The 23,781-nt window shown below is 43.3% G+C and overlaps 3 protein-coding genes and 1 non-coding gene across 5 annotated transcripts; 3 read left to right on the top strand and 1 right to left on the bottom strand.

Annotated features, from left to right (window-relative positions):
- Positions 1–1,144: 1,144 nt before the first annotated feature.
- eif4a1a (eukaryotic translation initiation factor 4A1A) lies at positions 1,145–6,967 on the top strand. 2 transcript variants are annotated; one of them, XM_085255196.1, is made up of 11 exons: positions 1,145–1,263; positions 2,543–2,585; positions 2,685–2,817; positions 2,917–3,056; positions 3,171–3,339; positions 3,752–3,861; positions 3,965–4,108; positions 4,194–4,331; positions 4,419–4,508; positions 5,118–5,197; positions 5,351–6,967. In XM_085255196.1, the coding sequence occupies exons 2-11, from the start codon at positions 2,562–2,564 to the stop codon at positions 5,493–5,495; spliced, it is 1,173 nt and encodes a 390-aa protein (XP_085111322.1). In that variant the 5' UTR covers positions 1,145–1,263; positions 2,543–2,561; the 3' UTR covers positions 5,496–6,967. The 2 variants fall into 2 exon arrangements, with proteins under 2 accessions (XP_085111322.1, XP_085111315.1); XM_085255189.1 differs by having other exon boundaries at positions 1,253–1,367.
- Positions 3,462–3,602, top strand: LOC146577509 (small nucleolar RNA SNORD10). Its single transcript, XR_014891732.1, has one exon. It is a non-coding gene; the product is annotated as a small nucleolar RNA SNORD10 (small nucleolar RNA).
- Positions 6,968–10,218: 3,251 nt separating the features above from the next.
- Positions 10,219–14,282, top strand: sox19b (SRY-box transcription factor 19b). Its single transcript, XM_085255177.1, has 2 exons — positions 10,219–11,372; positions 12,944–14,282. Exons 1-2 carry the CDS (start codon positions 10,711–10,713, stop codon positions 13,203–13,205), a joined length of 924 nt encoding a protein of 307 aa, XP_085111303.1. The 5' UTR covers positions 10,219–10,710; the 3' UTR covers positions 13,206–14,282.
- A 3,846-nt stretch (positions 14,283–18,128) lies between these two features.
- Positions 18,129–23,530, bottom strand: mpdu1b (mannose-P-dolichol utilization defect 1b). Its single transcript, XM_085255165.1, has 7 exons — positions 23,363–23,530; positions 21,433–21,498; positions 19,954–20,086; positions 19,752–19,837; positions 19,342–19,460; positions 18,915–19,025; positions 18,129–18,744 (listed from the first exon to the last, which is right to left on the bottom strand). The coding sequence occupies exons 1-7, from the start codon at positions 23,487–23,489 to the stop codon at positions 18,625–18,627; spliced, it is 762 nt and encodes a 253-aa protein (XP_085111291.1). The 5' UTR covers positions 23,490–23,530; the 3' UTR covers positions 18,129–18,624.
- Positions 23,531–23,781: the final 251 nt, after the last annotated feature.

Genomic DNA, 23,781 nt, shown 5'->3' with positions numbered 1-23,781 from the left:
CAGGTATTCAGCCAGCTCTTTGCAGAGGGGATGGTTGCAGACCCTTTCACACTGATACCTGCTGTAATGGGCGCTTCGATCACTGCCACAACACCTTTTCACAGTCCCTTTCTAACGGCTGTGAAAGTGAGGAAAGCCACTGCAGTATTTTTTGTGATAGGTGTCGACACTCAGACGATACATAAGCACTGAGAGAACAAGTCGTAACCAAAACCCAAGTGCTTTTTTGTTTTTGCTGCCCACATGGTGTGAAGTCCAAATCGGCCCCATACAGAAAAGCAATACCTGATGAGGGAATCCACAAAGAAAAAGCATCAATCTGTGTAGAAAGTGAATATTAGTACAGTGGTACAATCATCTGATGATCTGGTGAATTTGTAAGTTTGCTCACAAAGAAATGAGCAGCCTAGTTGTTTATGGTAGTTTAATTTTAATGGAGACAGAATATTAGATCAAGAAATAAAAAACACATTACATGAAAGTAATAAAACCCCATTTCAGAGCAAATATCTGAATGATTCTCAGCACATGTAGAGACTAGAAAGACACGATGGGTTCTTCATATACATGATAACACTTAAAAAGTTCTAAACCAGGTACAGATGCCACATTATTGTCACTGGGACAATGTTCAGTTTAATTTCATGGTGTCATTTTGTGGTTATGTTTTTTTTTAAAGCATTAAAATGTGCCATTATAGACATTAGTTTTTCAAGCTTTATTTATTTATTTACATTTATGGAGCTAACCTACTGCACTGTCATTAGATTTGTCCATTATCCAGATTCAGCACGAAATTGAGATAATCAACAGAAAGTTTTTTTTAACTCTTTCCCGTGATAGAGTATGAGTGAATGTAAAGAGCAGTGTGTTGATGCATATTACACAGGAGCCTCATTTCTGATAGGCTGTAAATACTCGACGTAATGCTGGAACATTAACACGTTGCATGACCCGAATTAAAAATTGTGTTTATTTTTAATTTTTAAAAATTGTGTTTATTTTTAATTCGGCGTTTTTTAATGTCTGAACAAAGCAGCGGGGACACACCTGGGCAGGCGGACTGAAGAAACCCGGTTGCGTCACCAACGGATTCCGTAAAAACTGAAACCCCGCCTCTTTGGCTAAAGAACTCGGGCACGAGCGTGAATTACGAGCATACTGTAAACGGAAACGGTCCGCCCCGTGGGTCTGCTTACTTTTACGTGACGTAGAGCTCGTCCAATCGCAAGTGCCTGTGGGCGGGACCACAGCTAAGTGACGGTGAGCTTTTACAATGAGAAAGCCTCTTTGTGCGCATAACCTATATAAGAGATTTCTGCTGCGGATTCTTTCTTTGAAATAATGTCGGCTGAATATGATAACAGGTAAGGAGGGCTACTTTTGGTCGCATAAAGTGTGAGTTCTAGGGCGTATTTTCTTCTTCAATCCGTCATATTTTACTTGATGTTCTCAAGAATGCAGATTTTTAACCGAGTTTTGTAGTCGAGTAACATTCGGGGACTTTTTGTCTTAGATGAACATTAGGACTCTGCGCGTTTCAGGAGACGAGTGTGAAATAAGATTGAATGTTTTAGATCGTTAAAGTCATGCTAGTCAGAAGTTATATTAGTCTTAATGCTTCAGATGTGGATACAGACTGCGGTCGTTATCGGCATCCGGCGACAGCACGTGAACAAGCCTGATGTAGGCCTTTAAAAATTCTTCCTCTTTTCATTTGTAGTAACTTGATATTGAAGCCAAAACATCGGAACTACGATATTTTCGGGTGTAATACACGTAACGAACCTTATTTTGTCTGTAAAGGTGAATTAATGTCGTTTCGTGCTGTTCGATGGAGTCACATGGTCTTAGTACGGATGGTCGGCGTTTTAAACAAAGGCCGCTTTAAGGCCGCTGAAAATGGTCGTTTTTCCGCTTACACACGCTGCATGTGGTGGAGCTGTGTGCTGCCTCCATAAAGCGCTGTGCCTTACGTGTCTAAATGAACAATAGCTTTCGCCGACTTTCGCCGACAGTTACAGACTAGCAGGCCCTGTTGCTAGCAGCTAATGCGGAGCAGGCCGCGGCGGAAAGCCGCGAAGCTTCTTCTGCCGCTTTCTTCATAGCATCGCGGACAGCTCTAAATGATCCGAACGCTTTGAACACAAAGATGTCGGCGTTTGTCGACTACTTGGCCACATTCGACGTGGCTGTGGCTCTGTTTCCTCCGTGAAGCGTCCACCCGCCCCTGTCTTTTCCTCCCCTGAATGGAGAAACGACCATCTTGATTGTATGTAGCAAAAATGGCGGCCTCTCCACAAGGCCGCGCGTCACAGCACAAGGGGCGAAGGCTTCTTTTTTCATGCCAAGTTTGGGAAGAATGATATAACGGCGAGCCTGGTAATGATTATATCAGCACGTTTACTTAAAGGGGGATATTTTTGTGCCACAGAAGATTCTTTTTATTCTCATTATTCGTGGGCAGAGAGGATTTAGTGCATTAAGGTCATTTACAAGTGCAGCTTGAGAGGAAAGATAACTGAGTTTCTGTCATTCACAGAGACAATGGCCCTGAAGGCATGGAGCCAGATGGGATCATTGAGGTAAGTCTCCTATGAAACTCTCACCAACACTGTGACGTTCTTCACAGCACAGCATGTAATGAACTGACAATAAACCTGTGCTCTTTCTAACCTTTCCAGAGCAATTGGAACCAGATTGTGGATAGTTTTGATGAGATGAGTCTACGTGAGACCCTGCTCAGGGGAATTTATGCCTATGGTTTTGAGAAACCTTCAGCTATCCAGCAAAGGGCCATTATGCCTTGTATCAAGGGTAAGCGTGCTTCAATATGTAATGATGTGTTTCTAACACTTAGCAGTTAACAACCCCAAGAATTCCCTGGATACTAAATTGCACATGTTTTAATTTCAGGTTACGATGTGATTGCTCAGGCCCAATCTGGCACTGGGAAGACTGCCACCTTTGCCATTTCCATCCTTCAGCAGATTGATGTGGAGCTGAAAGGCACTCAGGCTCTGGTCTTGGCTCCCACTAGGGAGCTGGCTCAGCAGGTAGGCTTCCACACCCGCCCTCTTACACTAGTGACATATTGTGCTATTGTTTCTTAAGGATCTCTCATGTAGCCTTTTGCATGGCTTAACGTCTGGTCTTTGACTTTCTTTCAGATTCAGAAAGTGGTCCTTGCCCTGGGCGACTACATGGGAGCCAGCTGCTATGCCTGCATTGGAGGGACCAACATCCGCAGTGAGGTCCAGAAACTGCAGGCTGAAGCCCCACACATCGTGGTGGGAACTCCCGGACGCGTCTTTGACATGCTAACTCGCAAAAACCTTTGTAAGTCTTCCTGAGAAGGAGTTAAATCAGGCTTAGTTTGAAATGTGTGACCACAAAGAAAGAAATTAACACGAGTCTCTGGTGACTTTGATCACCTCGGAGGTCAGTTATTGTATAATGCTGTATAATGATGAAACCCATGCGTGTCAGCTGACACTGTAAGCCCCTGCTGTGGTGTAGCTGTGGTCGGCGTTCTGCTGGCTCGAGCTTTCATGACAACAGAGGTCCAGAGGCATGATCATACGTTCATTACTTCTGAATACGGCACCTTTACACCTGAAGACGCTTCATTACCGAAACCTCATTAGTGGCACGTGATTCCTAAATCCAACATGAATCAGTTGTATCGGTGTGCAAACGTATGGCTGTGTTATGTGCCCGTATGTGTAACATGGTGGTTCCCTTTTTGCAGCTTCTAAATACATCAAAATGTTCGTGTTGGACGAGGCTGATGAGATGCTTAGTCGAGGATTCAAGGATCAGATCTACGAGATCTTCCAGAAGCTGTCGAGCAACATCCAGGTTAGAACTTTGGTGTCAGCGCCGTAACGGCCGAGCCAAAGATCCTTGCTTGAAATATGAACTCTGCTTGTAGCTGACGGATATCTCTGTAAATCTTTTTAAGGTTGTCCTACTGTCTGCCACCATGCCAGCTGATGTTTTGGAGGTCACAAAGAAGTTTATGCGTGAGCCTATCAGAATCCTCGTGAAGAAGGAGGAGCTGACACTTGAGGGCATCCGCCAGTTTTACATAAATGTGGAAAAAGAGGTGAAAAACGTGCACTCGCTTTCCCTGTAATCAGGGTGTTCATGCTGAGCTTGCTGTGCTAACAGTCTGACCTGGTGGTCCTCAGGAATGGAAGCTGGATACCTTGTGCGACTTGTACGAAACCTTGACCATCACACAAGCTGTGATCTTCATCAACACAAGGAGAAAAGTGGACTGGCTTACTGAGAAGATGCATGCCAGAGACTTCACAGTTTCTGCTCTGGTATGAACCTCTTTGTGTGACTGAAACATTTGGTACAAGTGTGGAAACTTTCAGTGCATGTTGTAAGACTTCATTCTGTCTTTTCAGCACGGTGACATGGACCAGAAGGAGAGAGACCTGATCATGAGGGAGTTCCGCTCGGGCTCCAGTCGAGTCCTTATTACCACTGACCTGTTGGTATGTAACGGCTTCTTATTAGTGCTGTTTGCAGTCCAAGGTTCCCTCTCCTGCCAGCTGCAGTGTTGGTAAAGGACTGAAAGTTCCTTGGTAGAGCAGACATCTGCCCTCCACTGTAGCTGGGTTGAAATCCCTGACTCACAACTAATTGGCAGATTACATTTATTCCTGTAGCTCACCTGTGAGAGTTCTGGGTAAAGCTGTGGTGGGTCATAGAAACTGGACCCACCACCAGTTTGTATGTGGGGTTAGCTCTTATTCAGGACATGAGTGCAAAGAAACATCCAGTTTACGACCCAATTTTAATTGATAGATGGCCATAAAGATCAAACTGAGGTTATTGTGCTCGGCCCTGAACGCCAGATTCCTCTTGGATGGCATGACCTCGGCCTCCTGTTTGACCAGGACATATCCTTCAATGCACATATTAAACAAATATGTAAGGCTGCTTACCATCTCTAAAATATCCTGTCTCAGAGTGATGCAGAGAAACTCCAGGGGAAGGGGGGAGCAGTACATTTTCAGAGACCATCCTTCTCCTGCTTTGGCTCGCTGTTAGATCCAAAATTGAGTTGTGCCATGTAAGTAAAGGTGTTTGTTTCTTCTCAGGCCAGAGGTATTGATGTTCAGCAGGTTTCCCTTGTCATCAACTACGACCTGCCAACCAACAGGGAAAACTACATCCACAGGTGAGGACATAAACGGTTTGCAGACATGATTGGCAGCTATGCACAACAGGCAAATGAAATGTTCACGTCAACTCTTTGTCCAACGTGAGCATGAGCAGCAAACCCAAAGAGATGATATCTGCAGTGACGGTGATCCCTTTTTGTTTTTGACAGGATCGGTCGGGGAGGTCGTTTCGGCAGAAAGGGAGTAGCCATTAACATGATAACCGAGGATGACAAGCGAACACTGAGGGACATTGAGACATTCTACAACACCACCGTGGAGGAGATGCCCATGAACGTGGCCGATCTTATCTAGAAGACTCCCCGCTTCTGTTTGTCCACCCATATCCGATTGTTTTAGAAGTAAAAGCTTGTTTCCTACAATACGAATACTAAAAACTTCCTTTTTCTAAATTCCACCCTGAATTTACTCAGCATTTGACATGATTTTGGAAGAATGACTTGCTGACCCGCTCCATTTGCCATTGTCTTTTATCGACCCTGAAATTTTCCCAGCGGTTAAATACTCTGCTTCACGCCAGAACTGTTTCCAAAAGCACATTTAAAGTCCAGTGATGACATTATACTTGCTGATTGTTGGCAAAGAGACACTGTTGATTTGCAGCTTGTGTGAGGTTTGGCTGTTGCAGCGTCGGTCGGCTGACCCGAGCAGTCTGGACTCGACGGTGTTCTGAATGAACAGCGGTGTGATTGACTAGCTCAGTATTTAAACAATCTTCAGTGTATTTGCACAACGCACGCCCACGGTCATGTTTACAGCAGGTTTTGGGTTCTGGAAGTAAACAGGACATGATCAATAAAATGAGCTGTACAGTGGCTGACAAATTTGATCCTCTTTACTGCTGTGCTTCTCTGCTTTTCCTCCTTTCCCATTGCGGCCGTAACCCTGTTCAGCCATTTGTACAGTAGAGTTCAGATGAGGAGTGCTTGCAGGCAGAAACGGTGAGTTGTAGCGATTTGGCCTCCTGACCCAGATCCAAGCGGCTTTTTGGTTTTTATTTTTTTCCCCGTCTCCAGTTAGTTGAGATTGGAGTTTTTTTTTTGTTTTTTTTTTTTTTGTTTGTTTGTTTTTTGTTTTTTTTGGTTTTTTTTTTTTTACAGGGAATATAAGATTTCAAATGGTTGTGGTCATGTTTTGTAACCTACCTCATCCAAATCTTATAGATGAATGGGGAGTGTCATCTGGACCAAACTACAAATATAAAAGTATATAGAGATTTTTATCTTGCTTTCCACTCCACCAAAAGTTTCTGAGCTCTCGTATTATGAGGTGTGTGCTATCAGTGCTAATATTTTTTATTTTTCCCCCAAATGTATGGATTGTTTCCCCTCTCTTTTTTTTTTTTTTTTTTTTTTTTTTTTTTTGAGACAGTGTATCAGGTTTTCTACATTGGATACTGTATAGTATTTATTTTATTGGTCTTTAAAAGAAAAACAATAAAAACATCCTTTTCTTTTCCTTTTCTTTAAAGCTGTAAAGCAGCCCTCTGTTGGCCAAATCCTGTGTGGTGTCTACTTTTGTGGCAAAGCTCACTCAGTGACGTGGGCGATGGAGTGGAGCAGTCAATGTTAGAGCTGGAACTCTTATAATATTCACATCTTCAGACACGTTTGTGTCCCATCAGAGGAGAACGTGTCAGTGTCTCTGTTGCATTTCCCATCATTTATTTTCCCGTTGTCTTTTTTTTCTTTCTCCCAATTAAAGAGAGCTCATTAAGATCTGAATCTTCATTAAAAAGAGACAGCCCTGAGACAACAGGAGCGTCATAGGACTGAATTAATTTGCTCTTATTCAAATATTTGGTGTTTGTGTGAAACGGTGTTGAGGTTGACTCACCCACCGTGGGTGCAGCAGCTACAGACCGTACCAGTTTACTGAGGCTGCGGCTGGTTGACGGACTCTTGCATAGAGTGCAATTCTTCATAATAAAGTACTAAACATGTAACGGCATAAGGCATGTCTACGATAAGGTAAAGATACATGTGTGCATTTGTAATAAAGCTGGAATATAAAATGATGAAATAGAGACGCATACAGTGTTTTTCCTGCTGAGCAAATAGAAGCTGTCTGAGAAGCAGCACCATCAGCATGTCCTGCAGGAGGCCAACAAATGTATGAACGATAACGTCTCCGTCCACTAGAGGGAGACGTCGATTCAGCCTTGCTAACATAATCAGCCCTGTACTCTCTGTAGCACACATGCACACTCTTGTGGATTTGCATTTTCTTTCTCTCCCAGCCTGCTGGAGGAGCGACACTGACAGTTTATCCACAGACTAATTTCCAGCTCACAGGCACAGACGTAAGATAGAGAAATGTTAGCCCTGGGATGGACGGGCAGCCTTATTCCAGCTTCCCGTGGTTCTATAATCGTGTCTGCACAGCCTCAAAACATGGTGCACAGCTCAACTTTGTGGCCTGCTTCTCAGGTTAGGTGGTCCCTTTTCCAAAGGCGCTGTTTGTGGTGAATGTACCCTGTGCCCATCCCCCAAATGCCACATGCACACTGTGGGTACCAACTCGCTCCCTGTTGGGTGTTGGATCGCAGGGTTGAGAGATGGTGGGATGGGGTGGGTGGATTATGTGAGTGTGAGGCTTGTAAAAAGGCTGCCATGGTCTTTCTTTGTGTGACGGATGGCTGGGAGGCTGAACGGGCCTGTTTTGCATGATAAGAGAAGCCAGCGTAGGGAAGAATAGAGGTCTATTCAAGCCCTGTCATCCAAATCCACCCTCCTGCACCAACCCATCACCCACCCCTTCATCATCCATCCCTTCATCATTGCATCCCTCCTCCTTTCTTTTCACCTTCATTTTCTGGCCTTCCCTGTTTTCATTGGTTATTTCTCCCCCTATAAATCTATAGCCTTTACCCACTTCTCTGACCTCCAAACCCCAGCGTATTTTATCCAACTTTATTTCTGTTCATTCAGATTTCCCCTCCTTTCCATCAAGCTGTTTGGACTTTGATGCGTTCCAAAACATTTGAATCTCATCATTATTTCGTGGGTCTGCTGAATGAGGAGATATAATGGAAATGTCACGGTCCAAGCTCTTTAACATTAAAAGAGTCTCTGATTCTCTGACATGTTCACAAAGTCAGCAGGAGATAGTACGGCATAATTAAAGTAATCGAAACAGCCACATCGTACTCTATTATCATTCTTTAAGGCTCTGATTGTGAGTACTAATCAGAGCTGGCTACATTGTAGAGGTCTTTACCTTCCAATATAAAACACGTTGTTGTGATTTGGTATAAATAACGTTGAAGTTCTTGGAACTAAATTCGACCCAAACTCTCATCTGAAGCTTCTCGTTATGATTGTCTCATCAGTGTTGGCTTTAAGGACACTCTGATAACTGATGTTAACACATGATTTGGTTACGTACCAACAGAACAAACACTTTTAATTCAGCTTTTTCAAGCAACTTCACTTCACGGTGATAAAATCATTTTACAAAACTACCAGGGTTGTCGACATTGCTGCAGTCGTTTGCTGTGGTTCAACAAGACTCGCACATCTCCAAAGTAATCCCAGTACATTCTTAGCGACTTTCAAGCTCCTCCAAATTAAACTGTCAAGGACTTTCAATGGAATTCAAGTCAGAGCTTTTTTACTTGTTGTTCTGAAGGTGGTTCACCATGAGGGATGTGTGTTTGGTGTTGTTGTCATGTTGGAAGATAAAGCAGCGACCCAGACCCAGCTTTGCTGCCGACTGCTTCAGGGTTCCAGATTTTCCCGATTCCTTCCACTTTGACGACATTCACAGTTCCAGACGCTCCGAAGCATCCCTGCAGATTAGTACTCTCGTCATTGTGTGTCACTGTGGGGATTGTGTTCTTTCTCCAAACATAAGCAGCGTCTCTATGGCTAGTTCTCTCTGACCAAAGGACGGGCTTCCAGTGTGCATAGTCTTTCTCCAGGTTGTCTTTAGCGTATCTCAGTCTGACTTGAAGGTGTCTGCACAGTTTCCATTGCTCTGCTTCCTGTGCAGGGTGCAAGTAACTGTCTTCCTTGAAATAACAATTGTGACTGTCCTACTGGGGTCACTTGTGTGTCGGCAGTTGTTCTGGGATCTTTGGATGCATCTCTCACTAGTCTTTTACTTCCTACCTCTGTAAGGCTTGTTCTGGCTCTCTTTGAGTTTCTCGATGACACTTCCACTCCAGTTCTTGACAGTTGGAACTTTTCATATCCACCTCCTGAGTTATGAACACCAACATATCTTTTCCTCAAGCTAAACTGATTTCTTTCGCTTTTGGCATGAAGCTTTCTAAAGCTGCAGCTCAAACTTCTGTTGGATGTAAACTGGAAGATAAGCCTCAGTCAGATTTTACCAGCTACAAGTTTTACAAAGCCATTGCACACCCATGGTTTGTGCTATTACTCAATAACATGGTTAGTTTTCAGGAGCTATTTTTACATAATTCTGTTACTGTGTACAAATAATTTACTCTTTCTAGAAAAACTTTTAGGTTTGAAATGCTACGTTGAAAGTCTCTTGCTCTTTTAAAAACTCTGGAACCAGAGCTGCGTGTGTGAAACAGTCCCGACAGGCTGTGCGACACAATATGTCTCTGTTGAAATGAAATTATTGGATCTTTGATGGTTTTTCTCTTGCACCTCCCTAACCAACCAGCGGCAGCATGCGCTCCTCTCTCAGCCTGGCCCTGGCTAACAGTTAGAGGGAGTTGTGTCCCCCGTGTTGCCCACAGAGGAGCTCTCATCGTTGGGGGTTTCTTTGTGATATTGTCGGACGGTTACCCCGCAGTTTCAAACACTGTTGTTGTTGTGCTTTATAAATGAAATCGAACTGGTTATAAACACAAAACCCTGTTTACTCTTTTAGTTTTTGTTGTTTGTACTATTTCAACTTTCATGATTATAGATACATTTATATTTGCGGATCTTTCGAACCATATTTTAAGCCCGGAGACGCGTGACAGCCTGCGTGGCTGCCTCCACAGACAACTTTGCTAAAACCTCGTTTTCAGTATATAGTTTACAGTTGCCCGGGGATTATTAAGATCGTCTTGTCTTACTGGAATGCTTCCTCTCACCAACTCCGTCATCAACAAGTGTCTCACGCACCCCCGGAGCCCTTTCATTTGCAAATGCACACGCACAGAATGAAGCTTTTTGCCATTCCCATTGGTTCATGCCTGACTGCACGAGAATAGGAGAACTTTGGGAGTGAACAGACAGATGAGTTCAGTGTGTGAGCTGGCTGTCTGACAACAAGTGGTTTTCCGTAAACTCTTTCACTGCACTGAAACCGCAAAACTTTACTGTGAAAGTGTATCTCAGTGCTAGTTTAATGACTGCCTCGAGAGACTTTTAATTTAAGAAAGGGGGGGCAGGTTGTCCGCTGCAGTCTCACGGGTGTGTCGTGCGTAAGCCCCGGGGAAACGTGTAACTAAACCTGGCCAAAAGTCGCCAGATTGACGGCGACGAAGGCTCCTGAGTGCTCGATCGTTTATTTGTAACTCAACTTTCCTACTTTTCCCAGCATGTACAGCATGATGGAACACGAGCTGAAGCCGACTGGCCAGCCCCCTTCTCATCAGACCTCCCAGGGAATGTCACCGGTCACCGGCACCATGACCGGGAGCATGGGCAGCAATGGAAACTCTCACCCGAGCTCTAAAACGGCATGCGCACCTGGAGCCGACCCCATGGATAAAGTCAAGCGGCCCATGAACGCTTTCATGGTCTGGTCCAGGGGGCAGAGGCGCAAGATGGCACAAGAAAACCCGAAAATGCACAACTCTGAAATCAGCAAGCGGCTGGGGGCCGAGTGGAAACTTCTGAACGATGCTGAGAAGCGGCCTTTCATTGACGAGGCCAAGCGGCTCCGTGCGGTCCATATGAAGGAGTACCCTGACTACAAGTACAAGCCACGACGCAAGACAAAGCCTTTACTCAAAAAAGACACTCAGGTAGGCAAGTACCCACTGACAGCGGGAAACCTGCTGGTGGCAGCGGCACAGAGCCAAGGTGGGAGCCCCAGGATGGAGAGCTATGGCTGGGGCCCCACCGGAGGATACGCCGGCATGCAGGGCGAGGCACTGGGCTACACACAGCAGCTCCACCGGTATGAGCTGTCAGCTCTCCAGTACCCACCTGCAATGACGGCGCCGCAGACGTACATGAACGGGGCCAACTCATACAGGTGAGTGTGTGTCTGCGTTTCTGCAAAACAACAACCGCGCATGTTCCCAGCGCTCGTTAAAGATGGCAAAGCGCGCAGATACGATACTGAGCAGCAGCGTTTAAACTGTAGGTTACTTCTTCACTGAGTTCTCCAAACTCAGGTCAAAGGTGTTCAAATCTGGTGGAAACGGAGCGTGCAATCCTTCGTTAGTGCGACTTCATGGTTCCTTGGACTTTCACTCGGTGAATTTATTTCTCTGTGCTGAAAATCCCCTCACTGTTATATTGTTTTACATAATTTCCTTGGGGATTTATAAAGTATCCTGATTCTGATTTTAAAAAACGAGTCTGAGAAATGTCTTTTTTACTGAATGAAAATTAAGATACCAGAAATAAGTAATGCTGGATGTTCTCAAACTGCCACAGGACTCATCATGCTGAGTTTATTCAAATGAGGCACATATGTTGCATCCATTCCCACCGAATCACAAAGAAGTCTACATATGATTGAGCAACGAGGTTTGTCTGCATTCCTCTGCCTGCAGTCTTTATCAGTATAACTTGTTGGCAAGCAGGCTTGCTCCGTGTGTGGTCCCCTGCCCACAGACCCCCGTCCAAACCATTGTCCTGTGTTAGGGGAGATTTTGCCTCCTAGCACAGATCTCATGACCCTAAACAAAGTCTGAACACTTGATAAATTTTCAGGTGTAAGGATGGATGATGCTGCAATTTATTGCAGTAGTTCCCAGTTTGATTGGTTCTGCTGACTGGTCTGCAGCTGTATCTGTCACTGCATTTTTAATACAGCAGTGGAATCATTGAAGCTTGAGATTTTTCCTTTAAGCTTTTAAACACAAGTCGAATCCAAATTTTAAAAATTTTCTCAGACAGTATTTTGAAGATTTATCAGGAACACGTATCAACTTTATAATCCATCCAGTCTCTTCCAACACTGAAAATATCTCTCTACATGTATTTAATGAATGCATTTTAGTGTCGAAAATCAAGACAAGTTTGCATCAGTGTACATTAATACGCATTTAACTATGATAGAGGATTCAGATAGAAAAGCAGATGTACTGAAAGAAAACAGCTGTGACACATAGACCAGTCATCCCGCAGTTTTCCTACAAAATCAAACATAGTCTGCTGTGCGCTCACTCATGTCTGTTGTAGAGTTCACGCTGTGGTTTGTTAACATATTGGGAATTTTTATACGTGATGATAGCAACAAAATCCCCAGTGCAAGATAAAAATATGTATGTATAAATTCTCAGTGTAAGAGAAGTAATTCTGTATTTCGCTCTGCGGCATTATTATCTATGTTACACAGAACTGAAAATATCTGGTGCTTAAAAGTTAACTGGATATAATTACTACACCGGATTCAAATAACTATTGCAGAGTTTCCAGTAATGCAGGAGTGTGTTTGATGATAAAGTGCTGTAACTAGCTCGGTGCACACTGGTTTTTATGGTGGACAAAGACAGGACAGAATTGTAGTTCAGCAGTACATCCTGACGTTTTTATTCCAAAACAATTACGTTGTTTTGATGTTGTTTAACTTGTAATGCCGTCTTCACCCCACAGCCCCATGTCATACAGCAGCAGTCCACAGCAGCCCAGCCCTGTCACTATGTCCATGGTGAAATCAGAACCGGTGTCCCACTCTCCTCCCACGGGAACACCAAACCACCATCGGGGGGCTTTGCAGGGTGACCTCAGAGACATGATCAGCATGTACATTCCTGGACCGGGAGGAGATGCCAGCGACCCTTCGACAGCACAGAGGGGCTACACCAGTGTGCAGCAGCACTACCTCACTGGAACTGTTCCTCTCACACACATCTAGGACTGACGAACGGTTCACGAGCAGCTAGAGAGGAGATGGAATCGGGTGTGGAGTACTTCAGAATGTCAGCATAAAGAAGTTGTGAAGTTTTTGATGATGTGTCTGCAGTACGACAAGTATCCGAATGTACTCTTTGGTGCCACGACGCATCCAGGCCACACACGCAGCGCTGAGACTCCACCCACCACCCTGCCACAGACGTCTCTCACTGAATGTCTGGAGTGAAGCCGGGGTGTCTGTTGTACATAACATGTAATATTTTCTAGTGTTTTGTGTATTATAGAACTTGTGTTTTAGAACCACCCTAAATACTTGCGATACTGGCTTTCATTATGGTTCCAGCACAGTCAGTGCTGGTTGGACTGGTTCCCGTGGCCACGTCTTCGAATGGCGACTGTCACTTTCTGCCATCTGAAATCATGTGATAGCCACATCACCTGAGCTGCTGGCCATTCGTTAGTGCTGCTGTGATGCGTCAGCAGGAAACTCGAGAATGAAATGCACAACTTGAATAACAGAGCTTTTTAAAATCTAACTCTTTGCCATGTGGCTTTGGTTTAGTAGCCTTGTGTTAGATCTGGACTTCTACTCTTCAGTTACATTTGAATGAAATGAAACAAACTTCTGTTGGACAATCACCACCGTGTCTACGAGGAAAAGGACTGGCTTTGTGCAGTAGTACCTCCTACATGCAGTAATACAAGCAGCCTCAGTCAGAATCACACTTTCGGCTCTAAGATCTGACTGTGTTCACTGTGTGCAGGTGTTTTATTTGCTATAATTTAGTTTTAGGACATTTTCATGTTTCGATGCATCGATCTGAACTGAGCATGCTGAATTTATATTCATGTCCTCTTGCGCTAGGCAGGTGTAGTATTTCTTTTTCTATGCTTTTAAATAATTGAAAGGATTTTTATGTGAACTGCTAGATTTTCAGTTGGTCTTTCAAATGTCTCCATACAAGGACGCTGGATTGGAAAAAGACCAGAGTTGTTTTTAAATGAACTGTCAGTTGTATTTTTATAACTTTTAAAGAGAATGGATGCGTGTTCCTGATTAAACCTCAGAAAACCTTTATTCTTGTTTCTAAACTTTTTGCAGTAACAAACGTTGAGATAATGCTAATTTCTTTTTTAAGTTTAGTCCTGGTTGGATTCAAAGTGTGATCTTCAAACACAAGCGGGACATGTCAGTCACGTACTGTGATATAATTCTGTTCTAGTCATCATAGCTGAACTATGTCCAGCATTCGGGGTTTAACCTGCCCAGTGTCATGTGTAAGTTACCGTAGGCAGCATTTATGCAAACAGTATGTATATGAAGCTCTTAGACTAAGAGTCTGATTCCTTTTTGATGGAAAAGATTTGTGGCTTTCATAACAACATTAATAAATTAGGTATATGCCAACACGTTTCATGAAAATGAAATTACAGCAGCTCACTTTGTCTCCAATCCAATAACTCACTAATCCAGCCTTCATGCTCTCGCCGGCTTCTTAGTTTATATTGTAATCATTCATCCATTTGCACAGTGCTGGGCTGGATTAGGTGGGTAGCTTGTGGGTTAGAATACTACAATTATATAGTGAATACAAGTAATTCTGGAAACGATTTCCCCTTAAAACTACTCAAGAGAACAATCATGAGCCACATTTACACAGACTGATGATTCTGACATTGTTTTAATACAATTTGATTTTTCACCATTTTAATGTCGGCCTAGTATTTACCTGCTTTGACACTTGAACTTTTATTGAATTATAATATTTGCATTATGAATGCAGTATGAGTGTACCCCACTATAAGCCTTAATGGAGGGTTTTGAGTACGAACGGCGGTCAGGATTTAAGTCAGCACTTTGTCCAGGCCGCTCCAAAACCATTGTTTTGTTCACTTTTCCCCTTTTTAAAGGGGACTGGTGTGTTTTAGATCATCATTCTGCTCCATAACCTGAAACCCTGAAGGCCGAACATCATTTCATGCTTCAGGGCACAAACTGACATCCGACATCCTCCTTTGGGATTTTCTGGTAGAGAGCAGAACTCATTGTTCCATCAATTTGCAAATTCGTGGTTCCAGCAAGTCATCGATCCTGAAGCACCAGAGCAGCCCCAGACCGTCACGCTGCAGCCATGTTCGACTGTTGGTAAGGTTTCATTTTTATGAAACGTGTCGGCTCCCAAAGTTGACACCAACAAACACTAACACATCCCTGATGGATGGGACAGAGTTACATTTCTGTATCAGACTCCTGTGATTTTCCCCGAGACTTTTTAGCTCTTTTTCACTCTGAAATCTATGAATGCCATTTTGTCCCAGTCTATTTCTCCCTGTTGAGTCATGAACACTTAGCTGAGGTAAGTGAGGCCTGAGGTTCTTTTCATGTAGTTCTGGTTCTTTTATCGCCTCCTGGACACGTCAGCGACACAGGCTTGGAGTCATTTGGTAGGCCGGTCACTCCCGGGAAGACAGCCGCTCTGCTAAGTTCGTTGATAATAGTTGTCACCGTGGTCCGCTGGAGACTTGGACATGATATCGATGATTTTGTTTCTGATCCGTTAGTGAGTTTCTTTAGATCACAACATAAAGTGTTGCTTTGAGATGTCTTAACCTTCACTTAACCCAACTTCACTTAGCCCGGTTTAAGTGATTTGTTGTTCATCAGTTCTGGCAGTAATCAGGCCTGCGTGTTAATTTATGATTTAAAAATGGACAATTCCTTTTTCACTTTGGACCGCAGGTTTGGTAACTTTGTTCCTCTTAATAAATGAAATTGTCCTTCAACAGAAGGACAGGACTTTTGTTTTACTTGGGTTATTGTTGCCTAATATGAAAATTTGTTTGAAGATCTGAAAACTGTTACAAATATGCAAAAAAAGAAAAACAGGAAAACCTTTTTTTCCTGTTGTCACAATGTTCTGAGTTTATCAGTCGTAAATTTTTGCTTTGCATCAAAAAAAGAGAATCTTTGACTTTAAAGCTGAATTGAACAAGTTTAAATTGTGTTTCTCAGCATTCCAGAGACACTTTTCCTCCTACCGGGTGGAGCCATTAGCTCTGCCCGAGGCAGGATAACACTTGGGACAAAAATGAACTTAAAGCGGGAGAACACAGGGGATCATGTGATATGGGAGGATGAATTTTGGGGGCTGGGAAGGCAGGACAGGGTGTCCTCTATTGTCCCCAGAATTATTTAGAGCTCGATTATTTACTTTCTTATCTTTACCCTCTTTAAAAATTCACTTTCCTTAGTCTCTTCCTTCCTTTAGACTCGTCTTTCCTCCTCCCCCACGTCTTTCCACAGAAAAAGCGAGTGGATGGCCCGTTCGTAATTGGCCGTTTCAGAAGCACATTGTCCGTGGCTTTTCAAGTCGCAGGTGCATATAGTAAACCCAGAGTCCCCGCTCCTCCCCTGGGCGTCTTTGTTCCCACTCCCCGCTTTCCTCACTCCCCCACCGAGCAGAAAATTAGGGTTGCTTTTTAGGACTTAGTCCACAGGCTTAACCCTTTCACCGAGCAGCGCCTTTCTCATGGAAATGGGAGGGAATCACGCACTGGCTAATCGGTCACTGAGGGGAGGGGATAGGATCCTGAGGAAAGGGAGAAAAGATGAGCGCACCGAGACCAACAACAGGAGGGGCATAACAACATAGAGCACATATAAGAGACTGCAAAAACCTATAGCTTCTCAGCCCTTCAACATGACATATTTTAGGGTGACACACATCTCTATATCCATCCATCTCTTGGAAGGCGGTATGGACCCTCCTAGGATGTGGACCTTTAACACTTTCCCACAACACTCTTGATTCTTAAAATGTAAAACAGGGATCTTTTCGGGAGTAGCTATAAAAATATAAAAACCAAGAACAGCAAACCATGTGACATGACAACAGAAGTAGCACGGGAACAATCGTTGACCATTTGTTCTAAGTGGGAGACGTTGAAGCACACACGTTGGTGTTTTTGCTGAGGTCCATGGGACCATGCGAGGATAGGAATTGGATAGAAGGGGGAGAAAGAGTAGTGTGGGAGGAGGAGGAGGTGGAGGGAGTGTCAATGGAAGGATTTTCTGGTCCAGTACATCTCCTCACCTAGCAACAAGCAATGAGGCTTCAAAAAGTGGTTGCCATGGATATGCCAAGAGTGACTTAAAAGTCTTTACAAAGAGCTGCAGTCATTCTCTGTTTGTGTGAGTGTTGTGTGTGAGCATCAGGTGGTGGTTACCAACAGAGCTTTAAAGTGTGATTCAGTGTTTACATTCAAGATTCAATTTAGTTTTATTTAAATGACAACAAATCACAACAACAACAACTCTTTATTTTGTAAGGTAAAGACCCAAAAACCTGAGATCCACAAACTCTTTGCAGGACGTGGACGTTCTTCAAAGTTAACCGGCGAGTAAATATGCACACGTTCAGCTCTCAGTCTCTGGTTTCTGCATCACTTCACTGAACTTATAAGAAAACAGGAAAAAAATATGTACACACACACACACACACACACACACACACACACACACAAGCCCATTCAGCTATCTTAGTGAGGACCTTCATTGACATAATGGTTTCCCTAGCCCCTTACCCTAATCTTAACCATTAAAAATGAATGCCTCACCCTTACTCTAAACCTGACCATAACCTAATTGTAACCCTGACACTAAAACCACATTTTGAGCCTCAAAATGGCTTCACACTTGTGAGGACCGGTGAGTGCGTCCTCACAAGTGCCTGTTGGTTCTCACAACTATAGTAGAATGCAGATTTCGGTCCTCACAAAGATAGCTAGACAGGAACACACACACACGCACACACGCGCGCACACACACACACACACACACACACACACACACACACACACACACACACACACACACACACTCTTTATGTGATGATGCAGAAAAGAAAAACTGTAAACCTCCAACTTAGAATCACAATATTTTATTTCAGCTGAAGAGAAATTCAATATAAGGATATGTTGTGTCGCTCGCTGCTGTTACAATACAAGTCAGTGGAATATATGTGATAAACAAATGTGCAATGGTTACTCGTCGTGTTTCCTCCACAGGGCCTACAGATTTAACCCTGTGATGATTAAAACCAGTGTGAACCACAATCAGGGAAACTGCATCAAAAGGAATGTAAGGACAGTGCAGGGAGGGAGAGGACTAGAGCAGCAGCTCGACCCATAATTTAACCCCACCACCAAAGCTGTTCATCATAAAAGCTGAATGATCAGCCTGGCTTGTTACAATTTCACCTGTACGTCAGTCAGGTGCACATCTATAATACCATGTGTCCCAAAGGCTTTGTACAAACATTTCATGTGTAAGTTTGGTCTTCCAAGTTTAAAGACACACATAGTGTCTAACGAACATGTAGATGGCTCTCTGTTATCCACGTTTAGTGACGGTTATTTGTCTAATCCTCTTTTTTCTTCTGAGGTGAACTGTTCCAGTAGTAAAGAACCTGCAGAGTAATAATGCCGTTACAGGTTGAGGATATGACGTAGGTGAGCGCCATCAGTGAGTCTCCAGTTTCCTGTAAAAAGACAGCATAAAGCTCAATAATTTACTTTTTGCAGAATGTGAACCATGTCCTCTATAATGAGATCTTAGTTCAATAACGCTCTGATGAGGAATGGTCCCCGTAAAAACTGCTCAAACCAGGGCAAAGACACGGAGGTGTGCATTGTATTTTAATCGTCTCACCTGTACTGAGGTAAAGATGCGTGCGAGGGACCCAGCGAACAGCAGGAAAACAGACACGGCGGAGAGCTGGCCGGTGTGACCGTTAGCGTAGTTGGTGGATGCCTGGATGAGCTGAGAGAACCGGACAGATTATCACGTGTTACTCAAGCTCGAGCGTTTGTTTGTGGAGGCTGACACGTTCTTCTATCTGCATGTTGTTAGTGGACACTGTCGGTGTAACTGTAAAGATGGATTCATCTGATGACACGTGTTAGCTGACATATCATACACACAATGAGGTCTTGAAAATGTATTACAAGCTAATCACTCTGAGTACTGTCAGTCTGTCTGGATGCACTGTACTGTGTTACAGGAATGCCTGAAAAGACAACGTCTGAAAAAAGCTACAGATGATTTAAAACCACGCGTGTGACGTGTGCAGGCCTACCCTCCCAATGATGATCGCCGGCATGTTGAAGGCCTGCAAGGAGGTAACCACTGACATAGGAGTCACTGGAGACAGCAGCAGGACCAGCAGGATAAAGTATATAACCATGAATAGGAGACCTGCAAGGGAAGCAACATGTCGATGTAACAATGTTAAACTGAATGTGGAAGCACGTTTCCGCCACAAAAACAAACAAACAAAAAGGTATCCGTTCAGTTAAGACTAGCTGTGAGATGTAAAATGTCTTTTTCATGTATATTTTGGTATTTAATAACATCAAGGGGAGAAGTCAAACCATTGGTCACAGTTATACGCCACATGAATACATGCTCGAGGCGACTATAAGCTTCACAAAATTCTACAACGACCGAAGCAGTTCTGGTAACAGTTCAGTTTGCATGAAGTCTTACCTGTGCTGGTTCTTTTTCCATAATGCTGAATGAGGAAGCCAATGGTGACTGTTTGCAGCATGAGGAAAAGAGCCTCACCCCAGGAACTGCAGTGACATACGGCATAAAGAAAACCTGGACCCTTAATAAACACTGATTACAATAACATGCAGAATTCAGAGCACCTAGTGTCCATTTCTACTTCAACCAAACATGGTCCAACCTGAAAGGGAAGTTGTTGGCAACACTGTAAGCCATTGTCCCTGTGATCGCCAACAGCTCCAGCAGCACAGACTTGAAGCTCAGCCCCTCAGCGCTCTTCGCTCCAAGAAGCTTTAAGATCTGAGGAAGCTTCACTGTTAAAAAACAATTGGGGAAAAAGTTATAAAATAATTTAACACACAGTACCGTACAGAAGTCCTGCACCGCCCCTCGCCTCTTTATATTTTCAAGGAAAATAGGTGGAAGATGGGTGCAGCGATTTACTGAAGCAAACAATGGGTTTTGGATTTGTATACAGTGTATACACTACCAGTCAAGAGCTTGAAATGGTACAAAGTGTTGAACTGTCAGAGGTTAAACAACATAATGCTCATTCACAATGATACAAAAAGCCCTTTCTCAGGGACAACATGGGCTAACAGTTTAAAGCTGCTCTGCAGCAGTGCAGAAGCTGCTGCTCCTACAGCTCCAGCCCCCTCTGTCTGCAGTAAGCAGTGCTGGACACACTGTGGTACCAAACCCTCGTCAGCATCAGCTGAACAGTGCTGTACTGCAGAAAGTAGAGTGATGTGAGGAAAAGGCGATTAACAATGAAAGAGAGACAGAAGATCACAACACTTATACATGCAGGTCTGAAAAAAAAGAACAAGATGGAGAGCTTGGAAACACGGAGTGTCCATCACAGCCTCCAGACTGAAACCCCATCGAGCTGGTTTGAACTGGACAGAAGATGAAAGCAAAGCAACCATAAATTCCCACATTCATGGGAACTTCTGCTACAGATACGGGAGAAGATTTGATTTCTGTTGCAGAAAGAAGCCACGACTGTGTTCAGCTGTTACATTTTGGTCCATAAAGTGATCCCATGATTTCTTTTTAACTCCAATTGCTTATTAATTATTTTATTTATTATTGGTCTGAAAGGTCCCTTCATAAACTCCAACTTCTTCAAAGTTCTGCAGCTCGGGTCATAACTTGCACTCCGTGAAGAGCTCATATTAGCCCAGTTCTTCAGCAGCTTCACTGGTCGCCCATAGAAGCCAGGATAAATTTTAACATCTTACTTCTTACGTACAAGTGTCTCCATAAATCTGCTCCTTCATATTTGTGTGAGCTGCTCCACTGTTTCCCTCTCAGATCCTCATCTGCTATTCATCTTACTGTTCCTGACGTCTTCTCACAAGCTGGCTGTAGATAAACCTTTACTCAAAAAGCATCTCTAGACCCAGCAGTCTTAGCTAATTATAGGCCAATCTCCAACCTTCCTTTACCTCATGATATAAAGCACCTTGAGGCAAATATGGGCCTATACTACATAGGATATATGACTATAATTAATTATTTCACTAAAATTAAATGAAATTGATGTTTATTTATAATTAAAAACAAATAAGCCAAATAATATATTCTATCTTTTGATTGACTAAGGCAGCAATTCAGATAACAGCAGGTACAAAGAGAGGTGGAGGAAGCATTTTACCCATCACTGATCCCAGTATGATGCCGATCCCCAGGCCTTTGCTCAGTACAATCTTCAGACATGGCACTGGAAGAAAACACAGGCTGAATGATTATCAGGACCTTTGGAATGTAATGTCTGCAGCAATACATTCATTATTTATTATTATTTTATTTATTTATTTTTTATTTGCAGTAAAGGAAAACAGTTAAGTGAAGAAAAAAAATCACTGCACTGTTAAACTGATTTTGAATAAAAATCGTAAAGTTGCAAAACAAACCAAACAAACAGGCCTTTGTTTCTACAGCAGGGATATTAAAGTTAACTGAACCTATTAGTGAACAAACATTTAGGCATCTTTAATTTCATATTTAGTAATAAAGCCTAAACTAAAACCAGAAAAACTATTTTGGAAACTAACCGAAAAGGAAACAACTCAACTCGGTTCAAAGCATCCATCAGAATCAGAAATACTTTATTAATCCTGAAGGAAATTATAGAGTAATTTTTCTGCTGTGTATCTGGGCTCAGGTTGCAAGTCTGACTGAGGCCAGGCAGGAGGTAGGACATGGCTGGAACACGTCACCTAGCTGGTGTCCAGGATTCATCCTAGTGGATGCCTCCGCTGGCTCCTTTCAATGTGGAGGAGCTATGGCTCTACTCTGTCCCTCTTCAATGACCAAGCTCACCATTTCTGTAAGGGAGAGCCCGGCCGCTCTTTGAATGAAACTCATCTCTTGGCACTTGTAGCCGTAACCTCTTTAGTCACTACTCAGAGCTTGTTCCACAGGTGAGGTAGGAATATAGACCGCTAAATCGACAGCCTTGCTCTCATACTCGGCTCTCTCTTCACCTCAACAAACTGCGTCCGCATCGCTCCAGATACCGCCCCAATCCGGCGTTCCCCTCGCTCAGGAACACGACCCCGAGAACTTCTGTATTTCAGGCAGTAACCTATCCCAGATTCAGAGTGGGCTCGCCACCCTTTTCTGTCTGGGAACCATGGTCTTTGACATGGAGGCGCTAATTCTCTTCTCCACAGACAGCTCCAGTGCAAGCTGGAGGTCATGATCCCAAGAAGCTAAAAGAACCGCATCGCCCGCAAAAACCAAAGATCAGATCCTGAGGCCCCCAAAGTGAACAAGAACAAAAACTAATTTAAATATTAAATTATAATAACTCTGTACCACAGTCTGTGTCGTAAATACATTTTCCTCTCTCAATAAGATTCACTTCTAACTCCAGTGAAACAGAACACACGGCAAACAGGATTACACTAAGTTTACTTCAACATTACAGAGATTGGAACTGCCAGCGTTTCGATTTTGTGAAAAAGAAATCACGGAGACATTTGCTACAATTCTTTTATAATCTCACGAAAATGAAGCCATCTGCTTGTAAACCTACATTTGTGAATAATGAACTTGGCAAAAATCAGCATGTGATTAATAAGAGAAAAGGTAGAATAATCAGAGCTAACAAAACGACGTTTCTACAGTAAATGACATCGTGACTTAAATCTGTGAATCAACTTTAAAGACATTTCCTTCACCTGATTTTTTTAAATGAACTTTTTGAAATAAATTGAGAGAATAAAAACACAAATATTCCTCCAATAACTTTTTCCTGTTTGCTGTTTTTCTGACTTTGTAGTTCGTAGTTGGAGTAACAGAGTGGAACTGACACGGTGTTGCCAGTCGTGTCGAACCCGTGTTCAGGTACATTCGTGTCGTTACTTTGTAGCAGACTGCTGGTTCAAACGAGCTCCCTCATTGTTTGCATGCAGCTGTATTCAAATATCGTTACATTCTAACTAAGCGTCCCGACACCACATGACTCTCACTTTATTTACACCTAACGTGGAAACGTCGCTCGTGTCCTGTCATCGGACCCTCAGAGTTACACTTTTCGGGAATAAACTGCGCTTGTCAAACTACGACGAGCCTCTTACCGTCTAGAAAGTTGAACTTGAGGAAGAACTCGTCGTAGCAGGATTCTGGCATAAAATATGTCAACAGAAGCCCTTTGAAAGGATCCATGAAAGACAAACCCTCAACAACAACGGCTTCTTCCGCCATTGTCAAGATGTGACGTCGCCGTTAATGTGTAACAGAAACAAGATCCCACCGGTTCAAATGACACCACAAGTGTTCCGCTAACAGTGTGCTGTCATAAAGTGCTCGACTCCATCATGTAACATTACAGTACGTGTTTAGTTAATTTCTTACATATATATCAGTTACACAGGTACCACCTAAAAGATAAAAACAACATTTCTAGAAGCTGAAAAAGTGTCTTTTACAAACGATGGAGCTGTAACTAACTGTAAGGGATCGGATAGCAATCAAATTCACCGCATTATTACAGTGG

Source organism: Mchenga conophoros, linkage group LG3 (genome assembly GCF_057382185.1).
Source record: "Mchenga conophoros isolate Kocher_MC1m ecotype Shallow Benthic linkage group LG3, M_conophoros_male_GT1.1, whole genome shotgun sequence".
In the NCBI taxonomy this organism is placed as follows: Eukaryota; Metazoa; Chordata; class Actinopteri; order Cichliformes; family Cichlidae; genus Mchenga; species Mchenga conophoros.
Note: the sequence above shows the minus strand (reverse complement) of the source record. Positions and strands in the feature narration are given on the sequence as shown.